General features: G+C 41.1%; 1 protein-coding gene across 1 annotated transcript; it reads left to right on the top strand.

Moving 5' to 3' along the window:
- Positions 1-143: 143 nt before the first annotated feature.
- LOC117880581 (deleted in malignant brain tumors 1 protein-like) lies at positions 144-27,596 on the top strand. The gene is made up of 16 exons (XM_034776865.1): positions 144-233; positions 3,388-3,514; positions 5,825-5,860; positions 8,047-8,067; positions 8,751-8,861; positions 9,529-9,639; positions 10,295-10,405; positions 16,740-16,772; positions 17,430-17,465; positions 18,388-18,429; positions 19,154-19,189; positions 20,394-20,426; positions 21,978-22,013; positions 23,143-23,318; positions 25,452-25,846; positions 26,567-27,596. Exons 1-16 carry the CDS (start codon positions 144-146, stop codon positions 26,808-26,810), a joined length of 1,638 nt encoding a protein of 545 aa, XP_034632756.1. The 3' UTR covers positions 26,811-27,596.
- The last annotated feature ends 396 nt before the right edge of the window (positions 27,597-27,992 follow it).

Genomic DNA, 27,992 nt, shown 5'->3' with positions numbered 1-27,992 from the left:
TTGTTTCACTGGAGTGTTCTGAGGCAAGGTGGGAATTTGTTAATTGAGACCTTTCCACAATCTTTTGATGCAATTTCTGCAATAATAGAGTCACTTCCTCCAGTGTGACACTTTGGCACTTGGAAAGCTAATTAGTTGATGATATGCCATCCTTACTTGATGTCATTATGTCTGAAAGCCACCACTTCCTGGAACAATCATATCAGAGTATGGCATTATGCATGGCCACAAAGGTATTTGGTTGGTGGTTTGGAATCAGTCCAATGTCTACTCTGGAGCAATAACAATCTGTGGATATCTAGATCAATGGATGTACACTGTTATATTGTGAAATGAAAATATCCTCCTGGGAAAACGTCCTTGGCATTGATCTGGAAGTGCAAGAAGCAAGATCAAATTGCATGGCACGCCCCCTCCTGCATAGACTAGAATTCATATAAATTCTGAGACTACATCCGTTTAGGTAAGCAGAAAACCCTGTGAAAAATGGAACCTCAAATGATTTTCACCTGGATGCTGCTAATAGGTGCCACTATCTTGCATGACCCAGGTATTATGTCTAAAATTTATCAGATGTTTTTCTCCTTCTTGTATAAAAATATTAAAAGCTGGATTTTATTACAGGAGTAGATAGACGTGACTTGTTGGGAACTGATGGCAACTGAACCTAATATAAGTAAAAATATTACTGAAAATTGCTAAATGGCTTAGTACAATGAAACTTCTATTTCAGTTTATCTCTTCGTGCCATGATTGAGGTCAAATTCTCAGATATCATATTCTAAATTGAAAATGGAAAGCAGTAATGTTTATGATTTTTTTTCTTCTGTATTACAAGCATTGTGGGGGAGAGCTGCATTTCAGGAACATCAGTTAGGTTGCCCAGTAGATCTGAAGTTCTAAAATGTATATAGAGATGACAAGGAGCAGAGTGTCAGAGACAAGTTGACAAAACAGCAGCATATAGGTTAAAAACGGTGAGCCTTTGTGCAGAAAACAGTGGTGTGTTTAAAGATTAGCCACAGCTCTGAGTTTCTTCAAACTTTACATCAAAAACTTCAGGTAATCTTGTATGTTGAATAAAAGATTTTGATCTCAAAGGACCAGCATGGGGATTACTAATAAGGGCTTGTCTATCAATTAGAAGAAGAAATAGATTAATGTATTTAGTTTAGGATGAAAAAGATGGTTACATTTAATTATGTCTAAAACAAGAGAGAAGCCACCCTTAGCTGTGTTCATCATCAAAGAGGATTAAAATGGACTACAAGGAGGTGGTCAAATCCCAGCACAGCAGAATTCTAATAATCTTTGTTTTCAATGGATTCCCATTGTGACTTGACCTGACTTCACTAGGATCTGATGTGATTTAATCAGATTAGATCTTTAAAGCCTCTATTTGTATTTCAATTGATCTCTGAGTGGGAAACAGCGGCGGCTCCAGGCACCAGCGCTCCAAGCGCGTGCCTGGGGTGGCAAGCCGCAGGGGGTGCCCTGCCAGTCCCTGCGAGGGCGGCAGTCACCATAAGCTGAGCCACTCTATCATTCTTTCCCAGTGAATTGTAAGAGAACTTGTCTGTCCTTCTGGGCATAGGAAAAGGCATTGGAGGATTATCAGCACTCAAATGATTTGGCCTGTGTCCTCACTGCCAAGGAAGCAGGTTACCAATCCAAGTGAAAACAGAACCCAGTCTCTAGCCCAGTGGTTCCCAAACTTTAACAACCTGTGAACCCCTTTCACTAAAATGTCAAGTCTCACGAACCCCCTCCTAAAAATGAATATTTCCAGGGATTTTCTCGTTTACCTGAGTATAAATTAAATTATAAAAGCAGTGATCTTGGAAGTATAACATTTGTTTTTATGACATGCTTATTACACACTATTATTAAGTGTCCCTGGCCTCTGTTTGCCAAAAGCTGGGAATGGGCAACAGAGGATGGATCACTTGATGATTACCTGTTCTGTTCATTCCCTCTGGGGCACCTGGCACTGGCCACTGTCGGAAGACAGGATACTGGGCTAGATGGACCCTTGGTCTGACCCAGTAGGGCCATTCTTATCTTCTTATTTATCATTACAGTATTTTTATTACATTATGAAAATGGCAACACTCTTCCAAGATCTCACTTTCATAGCTTGTATCACTTTGAATAAGCCTGTTATAAGACAAGGCTCCTATGTTTCATCAAGGAGCATCAGATGTGAAACAGCATGAAGGTATCTAAGAAGCCAACTAAAAGAGTTCCTCCTACACAAGCATTCAGGTCTTGAGCAGTCCAGACAAACAACGCAAGTTACAACAAAGCTTAAACTTGTTCGTCATAATAATTTTAAAAACAATACTAGCTGCCTATTTAATTTTAAAAACAGCAAAAAATAGCCACCTCCCTTTCCATTTCTTATAAGGAGTCTTGGAGTTTAAATCTCCTCAGTGTGATAGATATGCTTGCTTTGATCCTCTTAGCTCTTGGAAGTCCAGGGGCTCCAGACTGCTGACCCCGTGCTGCCTGGGGTCCCTACAGACAGCTCTGTCCGCCAGTAGGGAATTTTTTTCCAAGAACCACCTGTGACATTTAACGAACCCACAGGGGTTCTCAAACCCCATTTGGGAACCACTGTTCTAGCCCATACCTCCAGCTATGCATCCTAGCCCAAGTTGAAAGCACCACTAAACTTGGATCAGAGGGGCAACATTCAGTTAAGAGCCTGGGCGAATTCTGCAATGAAGACCTCAAGAGGTGGTAGAGCACCAGATAGTCTTCTATCTTAGTTATCAGCAGCATCCTTTCTTTCTTCATCCATTATTCTGTCTCAGAAGCTTTTACCCCATCTTTCAGCTCCTTCATCATTTATGACTTCAGAATGCCACTACCAAATAGCATTCACTGTAGCTGACATACTATCCTATGGGTGAAAAAACTATCACATTAATTATCATTATTTTATTATAATCATTTTAAAAATAAAGACGAAGATTATATATTAGAAATCAAGATCAAGTTTACAGACAGTCTGTGATCACACATAAAGATATGCATATTTTAAGTTACTAGTTTTCTCCCACCAGATATTTATATCTGCACTCACTATTTCCCCCTTAAATTTCAATATGTTTCTAAAAATTGCTTAGCATTTATATAAGCAGCAGTTAAATGGCGGTTTAAATAATTTTTTTGAGTCCAGAGGAAATTGCTCACTTGTTTTTTTTAATTTGTTTATAAAGTGCTGTGCACATCTACAGTAATATATAAATATCAAACAAAAACTAATTATTTTCAATTATGATTAATAATTCAAAGTTTTAGAGGCAATGCAGATCACCAGATATATACAGGTGGATGTATTTAATTGCTCACAAACCCTGTCTGGGTATTTTTGTGGTCTAGGAGAGGCCCCAACAGGTATCAAGTACTTGGAGACAACTGCTATATGCCACTGTTCCCAGTGAAACCAGTGCTGATGGTGTGTCTAGAGGGAAGTTGAAGGAATGTAGCCAGAGTGCACTGCACTCCGGTAATCCCCAGCTAGTGGCAGGCCCACACCAATGTCCAAGACTGACTTTACTGATGACGCTTCTCTCAAATATACTCAGCAGAATCTGTTCGTAATACAGGTTCTAGCCATCAATGTTCTTTCAGTGATTAAAAAAAAAAAAAACCTTCATCCAGCTAACAGATCCTAGTGGCTATTACAGAACTAGGACCTTATTTTCTCTTATGTCTCTTTTCAGCCTTTTCGGTTTACGCAACCTCAGCCCCAGTGAGTAGTTCCATATCACTGAGACTGGTGAACGGACAGGACGGGTGTTCTGGTCGCGTTGAAGTCAGCTACAATGGAAGCTGGGGAACAGTCTGTGATGATTTCTGGGACATAAATGATGCAAAGGTTGTGTGCAGACAGCTTGGGTGTGGGCAGGCCATTGAGGCCCCCGGTAATGCCCGGTTCGGGGAAGGCTCCGGAAGTATTCTCCTGGATGACGTGGAGTGCAGAGGGAATGAAGCCTCTCTGTCGCAGTGTTCGCACCGGGAGTGGGGCACACATAACTGCGCCCACCGTGAGGATGCCAGTGTCATCTGCTCAGGTACTCGATTTCTATTATTTTTACATGAATCATATTTTTCAGGAATAATATCCAAACATCCAAGTGGGAAACTCACCATAAAAAACTGGTCCTGAGGCAGGTGTGGGCAAGAGTGTGTGTGTTTGTGGCTTCACTGAAGTCATGTAGTCAGATGGAGCTCAGGTGGCCCAGTGATCCAGTGCAGTTATTGAGCTCCTGTCTCCAATATACACATGCAAATGCCCATGCAATGGCAGAACCCTGCAGAGGTCAATGTATTGACTTTTTAGTGTCCTACTAGTGTGGGGAAACTGATCCATAACTAGAANTATTATGTTATGCCTGCTGAGTTAAAGAGGCGCCCATAATTTCACAGTGCAGCTACTGGCCTCCTGTGTCCAATATACACACGCAAATGCCCATGAAATGGCAGAACCCTGCAGAGGTTAATGTAAATTGTCCTAAAGTGATTTCACTTCTTTGTCTGATTTTAGTAGATAATTAGCCTGCAGGGTGGTTCCCTATCAGACTTTTCTAATTCACTTTCTAGTGTCCTAGCATAACAGACGTGTGCCTGACACTGCTTCAGATATCAGAGCTATAGGCCTTGGCTACACTTGCAGATGTACAGCGCTGTGAGTTAAACCCGCCTTCGTACAGCTGTATAGGGAAAGCGCTGCAGTCTGTCCGGACTGACAGATGCCAGTGCACTGTTGTGGCCATATTTTCAGCTGCATTGGGAGAGGTTAATTATGGGCAGCTATCCCAGCATTCACGTGGCTGCAACATGCTTTTCAAATGGGGGTGGTGGGGTGGAGTGTGACAGGGAGAGTTGTGGGAGAGAGAGTGGGTTTTTGGAGTGCTGAGAGTGTGTCAGCATGCTGCCTTCTAAGTTCAGACCCCCCTCACTTTCCCACCCATCTCTCAGTCACTGAAAGCAAACAGCAGCTATTTCTTTTTTTCTCATAGACCAGATAAGCAGCCGTTCACTGAAACGGACCCCAACCCCTCTCTCCTCTCCTGCGCCGCCTCTCTCTTCAAGCAAACATTAGCTGTCAGCACTCCAAACGGAGCTCCCCTGCCTGCCTCTCACTCATTCAAAGCAAACAGTAGCTGTTTTTGTTTTTTTGATAAGCAGCCCCCGAAACGGAGCTTTGAAAGGGCACTTCCTCATCCAGAGTTCACAACAAAACAGGACAGGACGCTTCAGTTAAAAGGATTATGGGGAGTTTCCATAGGTCAATCAGTGCGTAATAACTTTACTCCCCATTTACACTGTAGCAACACCAGGGAGAGCTTTCATATGAATTGTATTTTAGGGGAATTACAGTCAATCTTCCAAGTGGGAAACTCATCGTTATGCGGGATCTCAGGGGCAACTACAGGCAAGGAAGCTCATGGCAACGTGACTCCAATGTGCCCTGGGTACCATGTTGCAGAATCATCCATACAGAGGCCTGTGAGCTCCAATAATCTCTGCCTCCATAAAATCCTATGTACTCTGCAGGGTTTGGAGTTGAACCCTTGGTTCTTCTGCAAGGGGGAATTAAACTGCAAGAAACAAAGAGGAATCTTGTGGTTCTTTTCTCCTTCCAGGCCCCCATCATGCTGTATTCCCCACAACAGCAAGTGATTTAGCTCATTGCAATAGAACGTCTCAGATGTAATTTTACTTTATTTTTTCCAGTAGCTCCATATTTATTGAAATGTCTCTTTTGTAAAGTATTTAATTTTGGCTTTTGTTTTCTTTCTTTGTTTATCAGCTTCTTCACATACCACACAGGAGCCCATTACTACATGTAAGCTTATAGTCCAATTTAAAGAATTACGTATAATTTCACAGGACATGTACTCGATTCCTGTCTCCGCTGCTTTACAGAAACATACCAATGGAAAGAGCAGATATCTGCAGAAGTAAAGCCATTTTCTTCTTCTCTGGCTTCCTTACTATTTTGACAATAGGAAATTATTCCATAATTGGCTCCTTTTTTCATCCTCCTTAGCCCTTGTCTACAACTAGAGGATGTCTTGCACTGATGTGCCACTACATAAGCAAATACTGGCAAAAATTCCTAGTTTAGATGAGCTGCACCAATGCAACATGTGCTTTGTACCAGATGGTCTCACCCCAGGGTTGAAATTAGGCCTTTTTGGGGGGACCTCCCAAGGGACACAGCCAAGAAAAAGAAAATTCTCTCTTATCTCCCCCGCCCACCTGTTTTTCATTCTTTTTTTCTTCATCCTTCTCCTTGATTGTGAGGTACCTTGATTGTTTTTATAGTCTAACTTTTTTTTCACAGACCACTTGAAAATGCTGAGGGTCTCGGCGAACCACTTAATGATCTTTCCAAATATTGTTTGTACCGTTAGCTAACTATTGTAAAGTGCTTTGGATAAGAGCGCGTTATTAAAAAAAAAACATCATAACCTTTCCTCAGTCCATCTGAATGGAGTTCTTGGACCACAGTTTGAGAACTTCTGGTACAGATGAAATTTGCATTATGCTAACATGAAAAATGTATAAAAATAAAAAGTATAGATGATGCATGAATGGAAAAATAAAAGTTAACTTCCTCTGAAGAAACTTATTCGATTTGAAAAAAAATATTTATTCAGATAGCTTTTTTTCTACACTTTTTCTTTACAAAATCATCAATTAAGTCATTATAAGTAATATTTTGTAAAGAGGCACTTTCAATTATCAATATTGCTGAACTTGTCAAATGTTCCCGACTCATCGTCTTTCGCAAATAATTTTTAACTCATTTCAAAACAGAAAAAGAAAGTTCACCAGAAACATTTGTGACAGGAATTGTTTTAAATATTTTCAGAATGGTTTCTACATTTGGAAAGGTTGCCTGCAAACCGTCACGACAAGTCTATACAAATTAACTGGTGATCTCGAAGCACAGACCTCATCATTTTCGATAAAATGAATGAAATGTTTCACTTCATCTTCACTTTCCTCTCAGTAGAATGCACTTAACTTCTTACTGTAGTGGCTTTTAGCATTTTCGTCCATGCTTCTGTCAAAAAACACGCAAAATAAATCAACAGTTTTCTTTAGAGATTCACTTCTACTCTGCAATTGTACTATTATTGTGCCACAAATAACATTGACTCTCTCAACGATGATCTTCTCTTTCCCTTTTAAATTGATTTCATTGTCTCTAGTTTCATCAAAAAATAACTTCCTGGGTTTTTTTACGTTTCTCATCAGATATATCAGAGGAACGTATATTTTCTGTTAATGTTAGTGCCTCTGCTTCCACCAAGCTATAGTCATTTCAAACTTCCATGATGAAACTTGTAACTGAGGCTAACAATTGTGCAGCATTCAAGAAATCTGTATCAACCTTTTGCAGCCATTTACTGACGGCATTAATTCTTTGATGTAAATGGTTCCACAAAAGAATAAAAACAGCAATATCGTACTTTTCAAACTTTTCTGCTAAGGTTTTTGCTTCAGTTTTCTCATATGGTTTTTCAGAATTTGATGTGGCCCCACACTGGCTTGCCCAGAGAAGCGGGCAGAGACCCACGTGGGCTGACCACCCACCATCAGTGGCCACCTGAGCGCCCTGCTGTCCAGGGTCTGTGGGTGTTGCAAGTAGGGGCTCATCTGGGATTTCAACTGGAAAGTCTTCAAAGCTTAGGACATGCTTCCTCAGCTGGGGAAGTATGTAACCCACACACTGCTTGGGTGCGGTTCTCTGTCCCAACTAGTGACACTGAAACGACTTAGAGATTTATAAGTCTGCTCTACAGCCTTAGCTAAGCGCGAAGTGTCTTTTAGCTAATGTACATAGCTCTAGAGGTCCCAGATTCGATCCCACCCGCCGACGACCAGGGTCTCTCAGTGTTACTCTAACATGCCAACCTAATGTTCTGCCTTTCTTCAGATGTGAAAAACCTTTATTGATTTGCCCAATATTGTGACAGTTACTAACGCAGAGCTTTTATTTTCTTTCATGTATCTGGCCAGTTCCTGCATCCAAAACAACAGGTATTTCTTAGTTGGGTCCAGTATAATTTTCAGAATGTTTCAACTCTCATTTGACAGTGAGGGGCTGCTTCTTCAGCCCTTAAACAAGCTGAAAAGGATTTATCCTTTAGTGGTCCCACTAAAGACAATCCCTTCCTCATACAAATACTCCTGCCTGAGAGAATCGACTTAAGTCTACTCACCCAACTGAGTGCTGCTCAACATGAGTAAGGATTTCAGAGGTGGATAACTGTTACATTGGCATAACACTGCTGTGTTTATCAAATCAATTGCAAATCACTTTCAATATCTGTGTGTGGGTTAGCAGTAATGTTGAAGCACCATGTTAGTATATTTTATTTGACAATAATTCAATAATTAAATCAGAAAAAATCAGCCTTGCGATCTTAATAATATCACAATATCCACCTACAATCAAGAAAGTCATGCTTTTAAAGAGGCTCAATCCAGTCCTGAACTAATGCTATCAAGGACAAAAGTCCCTCAATTGCAAATAAAATAATAATTTATAATTAACATTGAAATACAACTTTGACCCACATATCGACAAGCAAAAGGTTATTACACTAACTCATTTTTCTACAAAACATGAAATCTAAATCTTTTAAACAACACTACAGTTCTAGGTGCAAGTAGTAGTTGCTAGTTCTATCGATTAATTTCTTTCCTCGACTTTCTGACAGCTTCTGTGGATAACACAACACTGAAAAGAGAGAACTCCTTTTCATTCATCTCCGCACCGGAGACCACGAGGGCAATATTTACCCCAGAATCACTGACTACACCTAATGAAGGTAATGGACACTCAGACTGTCAACATAATCTAAGAAAAAATGCTAGAATAAGTTCCACAGTTAAATAGAAAGGGAGGACCACATGCCATTCATTTATATGTTTCAAGAGGCTCATCTGTGACCAAAAATGTGCAATTTTTGAATTTATGAGATTTGCTTTATTTTGTGTCCTACAAGGTTTGTTGCTTTTACAACTGGTGGATGGAATAGAGAACTGTGAGGGTCCTCTGGCAATTTGTGTTCATCAAATCAGTTACAAATCACTTTCAATATCTGTGTGTGGGTTAGTAGTAATGTTGAAGCACCGTGTTAGTATATTTTATTTGAAAATAATTCAATAATTAAATCAGAAAAAATCAGCCTTGCGATCTTAATAATATCACAATATCCACCTACAATCAAGGAAGTCATGCTTTTAAAGAGGCTCAATACAGTCCTGAACTAATGCTGTCAAGGACAAATGTCCCCCAATTGCAAATCCAATAATAATTTATAATTAACACTGAAATACAACTTTGACCCTCATCTCCACAAGCAAAAGGTTATTACACTAACTCATTTTTCTACAAAACATGAAATCTAAATCTTTTAAGCAACACCACAGTTCTAGGTGCTAGTAGTAGTTGCTAGTTCTATTGATTAATTTCTTTCCTCGTCTTTCTGACAGCTTCTGTGGATAACACAACACCGGAAAGAGAGAACTCTTTTTCATCCACCTCCGCACCAGAGACCACTAGGGCAATATTTACCCCAGAATCACTGACTACACCTAATGAAGGTAATGGACACTCAGACTGTCAACATGATGTAAGAAAAATGCTGGAATAAGTTATACAGTTAAATAGAAAGGGAGGACCACATGCCATTCATTTATATGTTTCAAGAGGCTCATCTGTGACCAAAAATGTGAAATTTTTGAATTTATGAGATTTGCCTTATTTTGTGTCCTACAAGGTTTGTTGCTTTTACAACTGGTGGATGGAATAGAGAGCTGTGAGGGTCCTGTGGCAATTTGTGTTTATCAAATCACTTTCAATATCTGTGTGTGGGTTAGTAGTAATATTGAAGCACCGTGTTAGTATATTTTATTTGAAAATAATTCAATAATTAAATCAGAAAAATCAGCCTTGCGATCTTAATAATATCTACAATATCCACCTACAATCAAGGAAGCCATGCTTTTAAAGAGGCTCATTCCAGTCCTGAACTAATGCTGTCAAGGACAAATGTCCCCCAGTTGCAAATCCAATAATAATTTATAATTAACATTGAAATACAACTTTGTCCCACATCTCCAGAAGCAAAGGGTTATTACAATAACTCTTTTTTCTACAAAACATGAAATCTAAATCTTTTAAACAACACCACAGTTCTAGGTGCTAGTAGTAGTTGCTAGTTCTGTCGTTTAATTTCTTTCCTCGTCTTTCTGACAGCTTCTGTGGATAACACAACACCGGAAGGACAGAATTCCTTTTCATCCACTTTCACGCCAGAGAGCACTGGAGCAATATCAACCCCACAACCAGAGACTACAGCTAATGAAGGTAAGGGAAATTGGAGTGTGAACATAATCTAAGAAAAAATGCTAGAATAAGTTATACAGTTAAATAAATTAGCAAGATCAGATGCCATTCATTCATATGTTTAAAGAGGCTCATCTGTGACCAAAAATATGACATTTTTGTATTTATGAGATTTGCTTTATTTTGTGTCCTACAAGGTTTGTTGCTTGTAGAACTGGTGGATAGAATAGAGAGCTGCGAGGCAGTGTCATATGGCTGTTTACTTGAATGGAATGTGGGGAACAGTTTGTGATGATGCCTGGGATATGGCAGGGCTGTACAGGTCAAACGAGCCATACCAAGAGGCAGAAGGTTACTGGGCTATAGGGGTATCTGTATACAGAATTAGTTACTGACTTTAGAACAGGCAGCCACATGTGGGTGTAAGTGCTAAAAGGGTTTGGTAGGGGGCTATGAAGGAATGTCCCTCGATGAAAGAAATGTAAAATTCAATGTGTACTTCTAGAATAAAAGCAGCCAAGAGGATATTCAATCACAGCCTATTTGGTAAGTGTGTAGGGAGCCACATAAAGATCTCAGGCCTGGCCACTTTAGTGTGTAGAAAAAAGGAAATAATGTTGAGTTATGACATCAACAAGACAAATGCATGAAAAGTTATACAGTTAAATAAATAGACAGGACCAGATGACATTCAGTCATGCTTTCTAAAGAGGGTCATCTGCAACCAAAAATTAAAAATTTCAGAAATGGTATTTATAAGATCTGCATGAAAAATAGAAGACATAAAATTAGGACATTACTGTCCACAGAAATTACATGCAACAATTATACTTTGAAAAATTTATTAAGATATCCCTGCAAGCCAGCTTATCTAATTGTTTCAGGCAATTGTTAAGTATATATGGTGCCACATAATGATCTTGGGCATGGCCTCTTTAATGTGTAGAAGAAAGAAAATAGCATTCAATATTCAATAGCATCAACATTCAGAAAGGGAAGTGTTCAGCTGGAGATGGAAATAGGTATTCAGTCAAGCTTTCTAAAGTAGCTCAGCAATAACCAAAAATGCAAAATTTTAGAAATGATTCTTTCCATGTAGATGTATAATTTTTCCTTTTCCTTTAATCGCTTATCTAATGCAGTAAGTGGTAGCGCTATTAGGCTTTAATCTTCTATGTGGACCTGCCACTAGAGGAAATGAGGATGCACAATTTGTCAGCGTGTTTCAGAGCTATTTGCTAGATAACAGAAGAATGCTGAGAATGCTCAGGAATAATGGGTTCCATTCCACATTCTGGAAGCAGGCGCACTTGCTGTAGTGCTTACAGACCCTTCTGCCCCTTTGCCTGCCCCAGTCTCTCCCTGTCCCTTCAATATTTATCCCCTTGACTACTGTCCACGTCCCTTTTCCAGCGACTATCGTCCCTAGCTCCCTGCCCACTCTTCTCTTCAACCCTAGCTCCTGCCATTCTCCCATCACCTATTTATTTTTTTCTCTTCTGTTTTGTTTTACCAGCTCCTCCATTTATCACAGAGAAGTCCATTACAACTTGAAAGTATTTCCTTAGCTTTGCCTTGCTAAACTTTTACACCTGATCCATTTTAAATGTTAGTTTAAAGCAGAGATCAGCAACGTTTGGCACGCGGCTCGCCAGGATAAGCACCCTGGCGGGCCGGGCCAGTTTATTTACCTGCTGACGCGACAGGTTCGGCCGATTGCGGCCCCTACTCACCGCAGTTTGCCGTCCCGGGCCAATGGGGGCGGCGAGAAGCGGCGCAGGTGAGGGATGTGCTGGCTGCGACTTCCCGCCGCCCCCATAGGCCCAGGATGGCGAACCGCGGCCAGTGGGGGCCGCGATCGGCTGAACCTGCCGCATCAGCAGGTAAATAAACTGGCCCGGCCCGCCAGGATGCTTACCCTGGCAAGCTGCGTGCCAAACATTGCCGACTGATTTAAAGAGTAGCCTATAATTTCATAATTAACTTAATAGACTTGGGTAAAGTATCTAAGTGACTTGGGAGAATAATTCCAATCTTCAATACCCTCGGCTTCAGAGTCCAAGCTCCAGCTTGAGCCCGAATGTCTGCACAGGTATTTTTAGTGCTCTGGCATGAGCCCCATAAGCCTGAGTCTATACACTGGGCTCTGAGGGCTTGTCTACACTTACCGGGGGATCCACAAGTGGTGATCGATGCATGGGCAATAGATTTAGCGGGTCTAGTAAAGACTCGCTATCGACTGCAGATTACTCTCCTGTCGACTCCTGTACTACACCGGATTGAGAAGAGTTGGGGGATTTGATGGGAGACTGTCTCCCGTCGACATTGTGTAGTGTGTCCCCCGTGGTAAGTAGATTTAAGCTACGTTGATTTGAGTTAAGCTATTCAAGTAATTCAAATTGTGTAGCTTAGATCAAATTTCCCCTGTAGTGTAGACAAGGACAACTCACTGCCACGGGATCCTGCATGCCATGTAGATGTACCCATTGACTCCTAGGTGCCTAAGTCCCTTTGGCAGATGGAACTTAAGCTCCTCAGTCACTTGGATGCTTTTGAAAATGTCTCCAGTGCCTTACGTACATATAGCCCCAAAAGATCAGAAACCTGAAGAAATTAGTACAAACTCTGTCCCAGTCCAGCCATCTTTTAGATATTTTCAGTAGGATATTATTCCTATAGTTGGTTCCATTTCAAATTCTTCCATCTTATTTTCTGGTATCCTTTCACCATAGATGATCTGTATTGGAATATCTAAATCACTGGGAATTGTTATAAGCAACAGAGGGTCCTGTGGCACCTTTGAGACTAACAGAAGTATTGGGAGCATAAGCTTTCGTGGGTAAGAACCTCACTTCTTCAGATGCAAGTAATGGAAATCTCTAGAGGCAGGTATATATCAGTGTGGAGATAACGAGGTTAGTTCAATCAGGGAGGGTGAGGTGCTCTGCTAGCAGTTGAGGTGTGAACACCAAGGGAGGAGAAACTGCTTCTGTAGTTGGATAGCCATTCACAGTCTTTGTTTAATCCTGATCTGATGGTGTCAAATTTGCAAATGAACTGGAGCTCAGCAGTTTCTCTTTGGAGTCTGGTCCTGAAGTTTTTTTGCTGTAAGATGGCTACCTTTACATCTGCTATTGTGTGGCCAGGGAGGTTGAAGTGTTCTCCTACAGGTTTTTGTATATTGCCATTCCTGATATCTGACTTGTGTCCATTTATCCTCTTGCGTAGTGACTGTCCAGTTTGGCCAATGTACATAGCAGAGGGGCATTGCTGGCATATGATGGCATATATAACATTGGTGGACGTGCAGGTGAATGAGCCGGTGATGTTGTAGCTGATCTGGTTAGGTCCAGTGATGGTGTTGCTGGTGTAGATATGTGGGCAGAGTTGGCATCGAGGTTTGTTGCATGGGTTGGTTCCTGAGTTAGAGTTGTTATGGTGCGGTGCGTGGTTGCTGGTGAGAATATGCTTAAGGTTGGCAGGTTGTCTGTGGGCGAGGACTGGCCTGCCTCCCAAGGTCTGTGAAAGTGAGGGATCATTGTCCAGGATGGGTTGTAGATCACTGATGATGCGTTGGAGAGGTTTAAGCTGAGGACTGTAGGTGATGGCCAGTGGAGTTCTGTTGGTTTCTCTTCTGGGCCTGTCTTGTAGCAGGAGTCTTCTGGGTACACGTCTGGCTCTGTTGATTTGTTTCTTTATTTCCTTGTGTGGGTATCGTAGTTTTGAGAATGCTTGGTGAAGATCTTGTAGGTGTTGGTCTCTGTCTGAGGGGTTGGAGCAGATGCGATTGTACCTCAGTGCTTGGCTGTAGACGATGGATCGTGTGGTGTGACCGGGGTGGAAGCTGGAGGCATGAAGGTAGGCGTAGCGGTCGGTGGGTTTTCGGTATAGGGTGGTGTTAATGTGGCCATCGCTTATTTGTACGGTGGTGTCCAGGAAGTGGACCTCCCGTGTAGATTGGTCCAGGCTGAGGTTGATGGTGGGGTGGAAGCTGTTGAAAGCATGGTGGAATTCTTCCAGGGCCTCCTTCCCATGGGTCCAGATGATGAAGATGTCATCAATATAGCGTAGGTAGAGAAGGGGCATGAGTGGACGAGAGCTGAGGAAGCGTTGTTCCAGGTCAGCCATAAAAATGTTGGCATATTGTGGGGCCATGCGGGTGCCCATAGCGGTGCCACTGGTCTGGAGGTATATATTGTCACCAAATTTGAAATAATTGTGCGTGAGGATAAAGTCACAGAGCTCAGCAATAAGTTGTGCTGTGTCATCATCAGGGATACTGTTCCTGACAGCTTGTATTCCATCTGTATGTGGGATGTTTGTGTAGAGAGCCTCTACATCCATGGTGGCTAGGATGGTGTTTTCTGGGAGGTCACCAATGCATTGTAGTTTTCTCAGGAAATCTGTGGTGTCACGGAGATAGCTGGGAGTGCTGGTGGCGTAGGGTCTGAGTAGGGAGTCCACATATCCAGACAGTCCTTCAGTGAGAGTGCCAATGCCCGAGATGATGGGGCGTCCAGGATTTCCAGGTTTGTGGATCTTAGGTAGTAGATAGAATAACCCCGGTCGGGGCTCTAAGGGTATGTTGATTTGTTCCTGTGTTAGTGTAGGGAGTGTCCTGAGTAGATGGTGCAGTTTCTTAGTGTATTCCTCAGTGGGATCTGAGGAAAGCGGCCTGTAGAATTTGGTATTGGAGAGTTGTCTGGCAGCCTCCTTCTGGTAGTCAGACCTGTTCATGATGACAACAGCACCTCCTTTATCAGCCTCTTTGATGATAATGTCAGGGTGGTTTCTGAGGCTGTGGATGGCATTGCGTTCTGCACGACTTAGGTTATGAGGCAAGCGATGTTGTTTTTCCACAATTTCTGCCTGTGCACGTCGGCGGAAGCATTCTATGTATAGGTCCAGACTGTCATTTCGACCCTCAGGAGGAGTCCATGTGGAGTTCTTCTTCCTGTGTTGTTGGTGGGAGGGTATCTGTGTATCAGTGCGCTGTTCAGCGTTATCATGAAAGTATTCTTTGAGTCGGAGGCGGCGAAAGTAGGCTTCCAGATCACCACAGAACTGTATCATGTTCGTGGGGGTGCTGGGGCAAAAGGAGAGTCCCCGAGATAGGACAGACTCTTCTGCTGGGTTGAGTGTGTAGCTGGATAAATTGACGATATTGCTGGGTGAGTTCGGGGTACCCCTGTTGTGGCCCCATGTGGCAGGTAGGATTTTAGACAGCTTACGGTCCTTTTTCCTTTGTAGAGAGGTGAGGTGTGTAATGTAGATCTCCTGTCTTATTTTAGTAAAGTCCATTTGTGTGGAGGGTTGGTTATTTATGAAAGTCTCCAGGTTGGAGAGCTCTTTCTTGATGTTTTTCTGTTTGCTGTATAGGATGCTGATCAGGTGGTTCCTCAGTTTCTTTGATAATGTATGGCATAATCTCTCACTGTGGTCTGTGCAGTATGTAGATAGCAATGGATTTTTCACCTTCAGTCCATTTGGTATGATGTCCATCCGTTTGCATTTGGAAAGGAAGATGATCTCTGTCTGTATTTGTGCAAGTTTCTTCATGAGGTTGATAGATTTCCATTCCATACGGCTAAATGCAGTGCCTTGCATGGTGTCAAGTATCAGAGGGGTAGCCGTGTTAGTCTGAATCTGTAAAAAGCAACAGAGGGTCCTGTGGCACCTTTGAGACTAACAGAATTATTGGGAGCATAAGCTTTCGTGGGTAAGAACCTCACTTCTTGCATCTGAAGAAGTGAGGTTCTTACCCATGAAAGCTTATGCTCCCAATAATTCTGTTAGTCTCAAAGGTGCCACAGGACCCTCTGTTGCTTTTTACAGATTCAGACTAACACGGCTATCCCTCTGATACTTGGGAATTGTTATATTAGTTAACTGCAGAACAAACAGAAAAGCGCAAATAGTCTAATTTATAAGACATCCATACCACCAAATATACAAGCTACTGTTTTGTATCATTAGTTTCACAGCAGTCAAATAGTGTTTTTAAATAATTTTTTTCAGTCCAGAGGAAATTCCTCACCTATCTTTTTTAACTTTATAAAGTGCTATGCACAGCTATAGCAGTATAAAAATATAAAACAAAGAAACCAATTATTTTCAGCTGTGATTAATAATGCAAAGGCTTAGAGTCAATGCAGATCATCAGATATATACAGGCGAATGTATTTGATTGCTCACAAACCCAGTCTGGGTATTTTTGTGGTCTAGGGGAGACCCCAACAGGTATCAAATACTTAGTTACATTTGTAGCTTGGTATATATTTTTTCTCTCTCTCTCTCTCTCTCTCTCTCTCAGGGATACTATTTTAATTTTGTTGTCTTCTTTTTCTATTGCCAGCTATAGTTACCACACAAGAGACCAGTACAACTAGTAAGTCTTTTCTCACTCTTGCCTTACGGAATGTTCTTTTCAATATGTGATCCATGTTTACAAACCTGTTGAAGGGTAGCCCTTAAATTCACAGTGGATTTCTTGAATTCTCACTTCCATTTGTATACATACACATCTGTATTCTCATGGACATAGCAGATATCTGCAGAAGCAAATGCAATATTTCTTAATCTGGTTTTCTTTTCTCTTAAATAGAAAATTATTCTGGGAGCAACTCCATTTCAGATTTTTTTAACTCATTTTCTTGTCTCCCAACAAATAATGGTGTGGACACAAATCCGTATGGCCCTGTATATAGTATCCATGGTACCTTCCCTACCAGATTTAATAATTTTATTTTAAGCTGAATTTATGCGTCCATAAAATCCTATTTGCTCTGCAGAGTTTGGAGTTGACCTCTGGTTCTTTTGCACGGATGAATTAAATGGCAAGAAACGAAGAGGAAACTTGTGGTACTTTCCCCCTTCCAGGCCCCCATCACATTGTTTTCCCCATAGCAGCAAGCGTTCTAGCTTATTACAATAGCACATGTCAGATGTAATTTCACTTTATTTTTGTCAGTAACTCAAAGTTTATTGAAATATCTCTTTCGTAAAGTATTTAATTTTGACTTTTTTTTTTTTTTTTATTTACCAGTTCCTCCAGCTACTACACAGGAGCCCATTACTACATGTAAGTTTGTATTCCAATTTAAAGAGTGGCCTGTTATTGCACAGGCTGTTCTCGATTCCTGTCTCCACTGCTTTACAGAAATCTACCTGTATTCCCATGGAAAGAGCAGATGTCTGCAGAAGTAAAGCCATTTTCCTCTTCTCTGATTTCCTTACTATGTTGACAGTAGACAATTATTCCGTAGTTGGCTCCTTTTCCCATCCTTCTAAGCCCTTGTCTATACTGGAGAGGGTATGGCACTGCCGTAAGCAACTACAGGTGAAAATTCTTAGTTTAGATGAGCTGCACCAGTGCAAGCTGTGCTTTGTACCAAACGGTCTCACCCCCAGATCCTTCTCTTTTCTGAGAGGGTCTGGGAGGCCAAGGCTCTCAAGCAGTTTTTCAGTCAGGAGCCCCTTCTTTCAGGTGACAGGGAGCTCTGACTTGCAGTCCTGCTGGCCTGAGCAGGGATCCTCCTTTTTAAGGGTCCACCCATCTCGAGGTCTGACAAGCCTTACAGGTGTGTTGCATTGAGGGTGACTGTGCCCAGAGCTCTTTAATTCTTTCCTGATTGGAGGTAGGGATCTGCCCCACTACATCCATACAGACATTTGTGAGCTCCAGTGATGTCTGCTTCCATAAGACCGGATGCAAACTGCAATGTCTGGAACTAAACCTTCAATTTTTCTGCACAGAGGAATGAGCAAATCCTGCTCCTAATGGAAAAATGTGAATTGAACTGCATAAGAGGAAGGGGATACCGGTGGTAATTTCCTCCCTCCAGCTCCCCATCCCATTGGTTTCCCCAAAGCAGCAATGAGCCGTCTCATTGTAATAGCTCATCCCACATATAATTGTACTTTATTTTTACCAGCAAGTCATAACATTTGTATGTGTGGGTTGCATAAACTATTAAAATTTGTCTTTCATTTTCTTTCTGCAGTACCAACTCCTCCACCTACCACACGAGAGCCCAGTACTTCAAGTAAGTGAGAGAATAGTATTCCTGTTTCCTTGCCTATTTGAAGACAGACCTGTAATTTCACAGTGTGTTTACTTGATTCCTATCTCCTGTGGTTTAAATAAACATGCCAACACTCCAGAGTAAATCCATAGTGCTCTACTGTGTGTGGTTTCCTTACTAATCTGACGGTGGGAAATTATTCTGGTGTTGTCTCCTTTTCAAATTCCTCTAACCCCTAATCTACACTGGAGAGGTTTTGTAGCTATTCATTTAGCAGCACTAGTACAAATCCCTACTCTGGATGTGTTGCAAAAGTTCAAGTACCACTGAAGACTCGGGCATGCCTTACTCACATAGATATATCCAGACTTTGCTTTTCAAATGTCAGGCTTACCTTAGGACAGCCTTGGTGTTAGCGTCTTAGTTACATTTGTAGCTTGGTATATATTTTCCCTCTCTCTCTTTCTCAGGGATGCTATTTTAATTTTGTTGTCTTCGCATAAATATATCCAGACTTTGCCTTTCAAATGTCAGGCTTACCTTAGGACAGCCTTGGTGTTAGCACTAACTGAGTCTCAGTTACATTTGTAGCTTGGTATATATTTTCTCTGTCTCTCTCTCTCTCTTTCAGGGATGATGTTTTAGGTTATGTCTTTCCTTTCTGCAGTAACTCATAAAGTTCATTTCAATGTCTCTTTAATAAACATGCTACTTTAATTTTGTCATCTTCTTTTTGTATTGCCAGCAATACTCCTTACCACACAGCAGACCAGTATGACTAGTAAGTCTTTTCTCATTCTTGCCTGACAAAATGTTTTTTTCAATATGTGATCCATGTTTACATGCCTATTGAAGGGTAGCCCTTAAATTTACAGTGCATTTGCTGAATTTTCATTTCTATTTGTATACATACACACCTGTATTCAATGGATAGAGCAGCTATCTGCAGAAGCAAATAAAATATTTTAATCTAGCTTTCTTTTGTTTGTTCAGTAAAAAAATACTCTGGGGGCAGCTCCCTTTCAGATTTTTCTAACTCATTTTCTTGTCCCCCCACAAATAATGGTGTGAACACAGCTGTGTATGGCCCTGTATATAGTATCCATGGTACCTTCCCTATCAGATTTAATCATTTTATCTTAAGCTGAATTTCTGCACCTATCTTTTTTGATTTATCAGTGAACTGCTATGCCTACTGAGTGCCAGATTCACTGCCACCAACATGGGCCTTTCAGTTTATACCCATTTGAGTCAGAGGAGGGATGATTGGCACAGAGAGGGGATACCTTCAGAATCAGTGCATCTCCCAGTTGATCTGTTGGTGTCCTGTCCGCCGGAGCAGGCTCCTGGTGGATCGGTGTTGTGAGGAGTTTGCATCGTGGCACACACACTGCTGATCAGTTTACCACCACCAGGGAATAACTATGCCCCAAATGTTATTGGGGAACCATAATCATATTGTGTAAATAGAATGAGACCACCCAAGCCATTGTAATTAATTAATCTAAGACATTATTTGGACTAGCCCTGTAGCCCACTGTTCTTCCTTGCTTCAGCTAAGAAACATGTATCTAGATCAGTGGTTCTCAAACTTGGGCCGCCGCTTGTTCAGGGAAAGCCCCTGGCAGGCTAGGCCAGTTTGTTTAACTGCCGTGTCCGCAGGTTCAGCCATTTGCGGCTCCCACTGGCCAATGGGGTTTGCCACTCCAGGCCAATGGGGGCAGAGGGAAGTGGCAGCCAGCACATCCCTCGGCCCGCGCCGCTTCCCGCAGCCCCCATTGTCCTGGAGCAGTGAACCACGATCTGCCGAACCTGCGGGTCTTCGGCAGCGGGGGGTCCTTCCGCTCCGCGTCTTCGAGGAACTTTGGCAGCGGGTCCCGGAGCAAGTAAAGGACGGTGGCCCAAGTTTGAGAACCACTGATCTAGATTACAGTTTCTAGTGACTATTACTAAACTGTGTCTTCTTTTTCTCTCATCTTTGTCAGTCTCTGACCATTACATAGCATCAGGAGAAACGGGTATTTATTAATTCATTTTATTGTAGTTATTTGTTTGCTCCAATTTATTTCTTTTTAAATAGTACTAGTGTCCTCAAAGTTGGCACCACTGACCTACTGTTTGAAAGTCCCAGCTGACAAAAATAAATAATAATAATAATAAAAAGGTTTTGTCTGAAATTCCCAGAAATCTGCTAAGCTTTAACGTGGAGGACAGTTTTGGAGAAGGTGATATGTATTTTGGCCAAATTATATTAACCACAACAACCTGAGAAGAAAATAAACCATTACATATTTGGAGCCATATGCCATCCTAGAGCCAGATGGAATAAAATATAAACCCCACCCTCAAACTTTTGTCCATTTTCTGTGCCACACGATAGATATTAGAAACAAGGGGTTTCTGACCTTGCTGACGTCAATGGAAGATTTGCCATAGACATCCATGGGGCCAGAATTTCACTGTAAATCTTTAAACTTCAATGTATTCCATACTATGGTACTGGTCATGTTTTCTTGTAGTATTTACATAATAAAAGCTTCATATACCCTTTATCTGCCCCCAAGAGAGCCAGAGATCTCAATGGATGTATTATGTCTGGATCAATGACAAGATAGAAGCCTAAATCAGAAACATAGTGATGGTGTCCTATAGTTTTGAAAATTCATTTCCCTGCTTTTCCAAACCATGTCACTGACACTGGTGAGCAAAGAGGGCAGGTGTTCAGGTTGTGTTGAAGTCCCTTACAATGAAAGCTGGAGAGCAGTTTGTGATGATGGCTGGGATACAAAAGACACAGATATTGTGTGCAGGCAGCTTCAGTGTGGACTGGTTATTTCAGCCCCAGTTAGTGCCCATTATGATGAAGGCTCAGGAAGTATCCTCCTGGATGATGTGCAGTGCAAGGGAGTTAAATCAGTGGCAGTGCTGTCTTAGAGGGTGGCATAGACATAACTGTGGCCATCAAGAAAATGCCAGTGTAATATGTTCAGGTACTTCAGCGGGCTGTGTCTCAGACTCTGGGTTAGGTTTCCCTAAGATGTATATCACTGCAGTATTTGTTTATTTTTTGAACTAATATGTATTTCCAAGTTCAGTGCACCAGTCGGATTACACAACCCACGAAATGCTTAGATAATGTGCGGGGATCTCCTTGCCCAATGGGACACATGTTTTAAAAAGGCATCTTGGTTGTAACTACAAAGTATGAGCACTTGTGTGCAAATAGTTAATGAAACATGGAAACTCTTCTCCGGATGCAAAATAAGTATTTGAGAATGCAATTGCCTGTCCATGCAGAAATACACAAAGAGCTTAATCTTCTTCCCATTTAAGCTAATAGTAATTCCCCTTTTCAATTTCAAGCAGGGATTTTTTTTCAGTCTTTGGAAACTGATGGTAAATGGCAGCTCTATTCATCAGAACATTTTCTATTAATATTTTCAAAATCCTTTCTAATTTTATTGCTTACACTGTATGTTAACTGATTACACTATAATCATAATAATAACTAAAGCATGGAGCGTCATGAACTATCCTTAATTTTTGCCTTTTGTTATCTTCTTGCATAGCTCCACCTGATAGTAGTGAAGCACCCAAGACACCTGGTAATATTTTCTTATCCTTCTTTTACTACTGTACTGTAAGTTTGGATAAGAGAAACTAGTTGGGAAAGCCTGATTAGGATTTTATTTGGTGTCTATTGCACCTGTTAGGCATATTTGGACCCTCGTGGCTTTCTCTGATGGTCACTGCGTTGGAGGCTGTTGGGGCCCATAAGCGATGGGTGGCTTTCTAGTGTGACCCAGTAATACAGTTTTAAAATTCCAAATATTCTGTGTTCCTAGTACTCACTGTGGTGTACAGCCCCAGACAATGCAGACTTTAAATGTTGCAGTGTCAGAGACCAACAGTAAGGTGGCAGATACGCTGAGCTCCAACAGAAAAGAATCTTCATTGTTAGGGAACTTCAGAGAAACTTCGTCATGGAGGATGGCCAAGGAGCGGGAAGGGGTTCAGAAAGCCTCCAGGAACAAATCAAGAAAGGGAGGAAAGTAGGAAAAAAGAGGGAAAAGTTTTGAGATCCATCAGAGAAGGAAATGTGGAGGACATCTGAAGACAATGGTGAAGCCAAAGAGGGATGCAGATTGTCCCATTAACTAACATGTTTTAAGCAAGGGCTCAAGTTCTACAGATTTTGGTAACAGCATGTTGCTCTAGTAGAAGCAGCTGTGTTTGGTAGTGTGCATGGAGAGAAGGAGCCAGTCTGCACTTGTATACTTTATCATTAAGCTAAGTCTGCATTTTTAGAGTGGTCTTCATATGGATTGATAGGCCAGTTAATTGAACCCGTGTTCACTGCACCTTGCTGGAGTGGGTGTCTGGGCCAAGGATCACAAAAAGCAGATCATGGGTTATTGCTGTGACCTAACTCTGAGCTCACCCTCTTAGGCAGCATAAATAACTATGGAATCAAACTAACGTATGTAACTTCAGTATTAATTCCATAAGGGAGCTAGGCAGGGGAAGTAAACTTTCAGTGGTGTCAATCTTCGCAATAAAGAAATGGCAAATTCATTTTCTCTCCACCCAGCTGTTATTTCCAGGATAGTTAATATTTTGTGAGGCCAACTGCTTGCCAGTAATGTGAACATAATATACAGCAGCATTTTAATAACTACTGGATTTATATACATGCTTCAATATTGTTTACTGATATTAAAATTTTCCATCTAGTGGCACTTACATGTCTCCCAGAATACATGCGTGCAGTCATTAGAAAAGCCTATATCAGGTCAAAAGGCTATTTTTCATGGAATTTTCACTTGAATGACCCAACCTGTAGACCTATGGTTACAAAATCCGATGTTATATTCCATATACCTTATGATGGCTGTGGTACAAAAAGTAAGGTAAGAGTTTACATCTGAAAATACTCTATATCGAAATAATTTATTAAAATTACTTATTAATGAAAAGTTTTCAGAGTAACTCTGTGCTTTTAAGATTCCTAAAAGATTCCCAATGGGGAAGAAAACACTGTAAAATTTATATCACCATATAGTTTTGTGAACGCCAACAGCTGGGGGAATGAGCTGGGGACCTCTAGAACTGAAAGAATGAGCAGTTACAACTGGAGCTAAAGAGCCAAAGTTCCTTAGCCAGCCTTGTAATAGACTCATATCCTCTATAAATTGGGCACAGATGGGCACCTCTAACACACCTACACAGTAATAGGTTTATTGGTAATCATAACTCAAAGGAAAAGTTCAAGGGTCCAGTCCTGGTCCAGATGAAATTTGTGGCAAAATTACTGACTTCAGGGGAAGCACTATCAAACTTTCTTTCCCCACATTTTTGCTTCAGGGTTTGTTGGGTTCTGGATGGTTTAAGGATTTGGATAGGGTGCTGGCTGCTTATTTTGGACAATTAGAGAGACACGGTGGGTGAGGTAATATCTTTTATCAGACCAATTTCTGTTGGTGAGAGAGAAAAGCTTTCGAGCCAAACAGAGCTCTTCACTGAAGTTTGTCCAATAAAAGATATTACCTCACCCACTTTGTCTCTCTAAAATCTTGGGACCAAGACGTCTATAACTACACTGCATATTTTGGACAATGTATTTTCCTTTGTTCTGTGGAAGCAGTATGTGTCTTGTTCAATAATGCACTTGGGCCTTGAGACTTTAGAAATCCTGTTTTCTTGAGTTAAAAGAGAAAGAAGTGCATAGCCTTGTGCTGGCTCTCTGCACAGGGCTGAATTTCTCCCACTGCAGCAACTAGCAAAGAAAACCATGAGATTCACCAAAGATCCCAAAGGTTCAGTACAGAGTATCATCTTATGTGCAGCACCATACAACTGCTGGAAGAGTACAATAGGGTATATAAGAACTCTAGGCACAATGGCTGCCACAATTCATCAAGAAAATTGTGATCCCATTACAACATACGTATAGATACCGTAGCTGGCCTATCTTTTGTTAGATTGTCACACCACTGAGGACCCATATAGCTACTTCCCTATCTACCTCCATATACTGATGCCAGGTTCAAACCTGCAGACATTAATCATGCAAGATTCCCATTGAGATAATTTGGAATCTTGTATGTGCAAGATCTGTTGCATCAGGCATCCCACCTCCATCTTTGTGTCCAATTAACACAATAGTGGCTTCACATGATGTTGAAGAAAATGAAAACTAAATTATGGCCAAAACACAGCAACAGATTAAAACCTTCCACCCTTCTTAGACCTAGAAAGGAAACAAGACCAATAGAAGTTACAGATGAGAAATGCATATTAGATCATTCAGTCCATCTCTCTGCCTCGGCACACTTGTCTCCTACAGTGCTTTTTCCAGTGTTTTGCCCAGTCTAGTTTAAATATTCCACACAATGGGTCTTCCTTCACAAGCCTCAAGAGGCATACCCTACTACATTTTACCATCAAGACATTTTTTCTTGGTATTCAAACTAAATTTTCCCTCTGTTCATTTCATGCAAAACCAATGATCTAGCATAGGGGTTCTCAAACTTCATTGCATTGCGACCCCCTTCTGACAACAAAAATTACTACATGACCCCAGGAGGGTGGACCAAAGCTTGAGCTCGCCTGAGCCCCACTATCTTGGGGGGGGGAGCCAAAGCCCAAGCCCCATTTCCCTGGGCGGCTGGGCGGAGGGGTCGGGGGGGGGGCAAAGTCCAAGGGCTTCAATCCCAGGCAGCAGGGCCTGTAAACTGAGCCCTGACACCCAGGGGGTGGGGCTCGGGCTTTGACTTCAGCTCCGGGCCCCAGCAAGTCTAACACCAACCCTGGCAACCCCATTAAAATGGGGTCACGACCCACTTTGGGGTCCTGACCCACAGTTTGAGAACGGCTGATCTAGCATAAAAGAGGATCTAAAAATATTCAAGCTGAAACCACTTTTTCACCTGTAATCATCTGACTTTCGGATAACTTGTAGTGCATTTCAGCTGTCTAGATTATAATATTTCAACAAGACTTTCGAAGCACTATACTCTGTATTTTATCCAATGTTTTAACAGGTAAATAATGGGACTATTGACTACTCCAACACAGTCAGAGCATCCACTTCTGATAAGTTCATCACCAGGGCAAAGAGGCCTCAGTTACATTTCACTTGCAGAATGAACCAGAGCATGATAGTGGACATCATGCACATCGTCAACGAGTCCGACTCTTTAGAAACTGATGAAACTCAGTATGGACGATTCAATGTGAAACTTTCCTTTTATGAAGCACCATCATTTTCAAGCCCCGTGAAAATTTTCCCATACTTTGTTGACCTAAACCAGGACTTATACATTCAAGCCACTCTCTACAGCCTTGATCCAAATCTGATGTTGTTTATAGACACATGTGTAACATCTCCTGATTCCCATGACTTTACAACTGTGAAATACGATTTAATCAAGAGAGGGTAAGGAAAATATTCACCCCACAGTTTAAAATGATTTTTATATGTAACTAACCTCGTAGCGGGCTACAGCAGGGTTTGAACCTCGGCCTCACAGACCTAAAAGCCTCTAGCACTTTGCGGTAAAGGAATGTATATATTAGCTCGCTGCAGTAGCCTTTTATATGAACCAGCCATTAGAAGGAACAAAGAATCACACTTTTTGTAGTGTGGATTACATATAATTCCATGTGTATATTCTGCATGTGGAAGGATTTGGAAAGAGAAACTAGTTTAAAATCTCTATAGAAATTTCTCATCTCAGTAAAATAAATTGCAGGAATTGTGAAGCAAAGGTTTGGGTTTCTCTTCTTTTGTCTTTTCTTTTTAGAAAATCCAAATGCGAAATAAAAAATAACATTAGAAAGATATCAAGGCTCTTTATCCATATTTTTGAAAGGTGCTTTCCAAAAATATTCTTTTAAAATTCCTTTGTTTGTTTTCAAAATATTTTTGCATTTATTTCATTATTTACACTCCATCTCTGTGTATTCAGGCATTGCATATGGTGAATGTTTATTAACTTTGTTGTTTAAAATGCATGAAGGAAAGTTCCAGTCAATTTATGATGCAACAAAAGTGTTTATTTTTATGCAGCACTAAGTCACATGGCATAATGCAATATCCATATTTTATTACGGTGTGAGAACAGACTAATTTTATGTATTTTTTTCTTTTTCTCAGGTGTGTAAAAGACGATACCTACACTGCTTACTATTCATCAAACAAAAAAATTGTTCAGTTCCATTTTAAAGCCTTTCAGTTTTTTAATGGATACTCTACAGTTTACCTCCAGTGCAAAATGGTGGTGTGCAAGGTGTATGATACTTCTTCCCGATGCTACCAGGGCTGTGTAACTAGGACCAAGAGAAATACAAGTTCTGGCCAGGAAAATGTGACAGTTGTTGGGCCAGTTAAACTCAAGTAAAAGAATCCCAGTAACTCAGATGGGCATATTGTCAATTTAATGTGATGTTATTTCAATCGCTTTTAACATAAAAAGGATTGGTTCATTGCATGATTTCCTGCTGATGAGCTCTAGTAACATTTCTACCAGTGTAGCAAACCCTAACAAACAGAGTACTTGATTAGTGACGGTATACATCTGTCTTTACCATTCCCTAATTTCAAATCTGTTGCATTTACTTCCTAGACAAATAAAAGCCTATACTTCTCATCAATAAATAATCTTGGTTATAAAAGTATAGGTGAACCAGATGATTGATTTTCTGATCTAGACTTCGTGACAACAGAATCTTCTTATGTCTATACAAATTCCCCCTTTGTTTTACATCATACTACCGCTGAATAGCATGAGTGTTTATAGTTTAAGAACAATTAGCTTATATTATAATTATATAACTATATTTTTATCTCAACTCACAATGATTCACTGCTGAGCTTCATACTTGAAAAGATGAAAACAGAAGCATCTGTGTTTATACTTATTAAATATAGAATAAATGCGTTATGATGCTTGAAAATTATGGAGATGGACACATTAAAATTGCTTAAAGAGAGAGACATATGGCATGTAAATTCTAAGTTCTGCCTCTAATTTAAGAGATTAGGAGCTTCATGTTTTGTGTCTTGAACTAAATTGATATTGTGACAAAGTTCCTCTTCTATCTTGGTGGGTCCTGCGCTTATTGGTGAATTTGCTTGCCTCCGAGATTCACCATGTGGGTTGGGGAACAGCCCAGAGACCTTCCCCTCTGGTAGAACCCACAGTCCAGGTCAATTGGGAGGTTTGGGGGGAACCCGGTCCTACCCTCTACTCCAGGTTCCAGCCCAGGGCCCTGTGGACTGCAGCTGTCTAGAATGCCTCCTGGAACAACTGCACGACAGCTACAACTCCCTGGGCTACTTCCCCATGGCCTCCTCCCAACACCTTCTTTATCCTCACCACAGATCCTTCCTCCTGATGTCTGTTAATGCTTGTACTCCTCAGTTCTCCAGCAGCACATCCTCTCACTCCCAGCTCTTTTTTTACACACACACAGACACACACACACCTCACTAACTGGAGTGAGAGCCTTTTTATACCTTTTTATTCCTGATTAGCCCGTCTGTCCTAATTGATTCTAGCAGCTTCTTCTTAATTGGCTCT

Source organism: Trachemys scripta, chromosome 7 (assembly GCF_013100865.1).
Source record: "Trachemys scripta elegans isolate TJP31775 chromosome 7, CAS_Tse_1.0, whole genome shotgun sequence".
NCBI classification, from domain to species: domain Eukaryota; kingdom Metazoa; phylum Chordata; order Testudines; family Emydidae; genus Trachemys; species Trachemys scripta.
The sequence above is the reverse complement of the archived record's forward strand: the minus strand, read 5'-3'. Positions and strand labels throughout refer to the sequence as shown.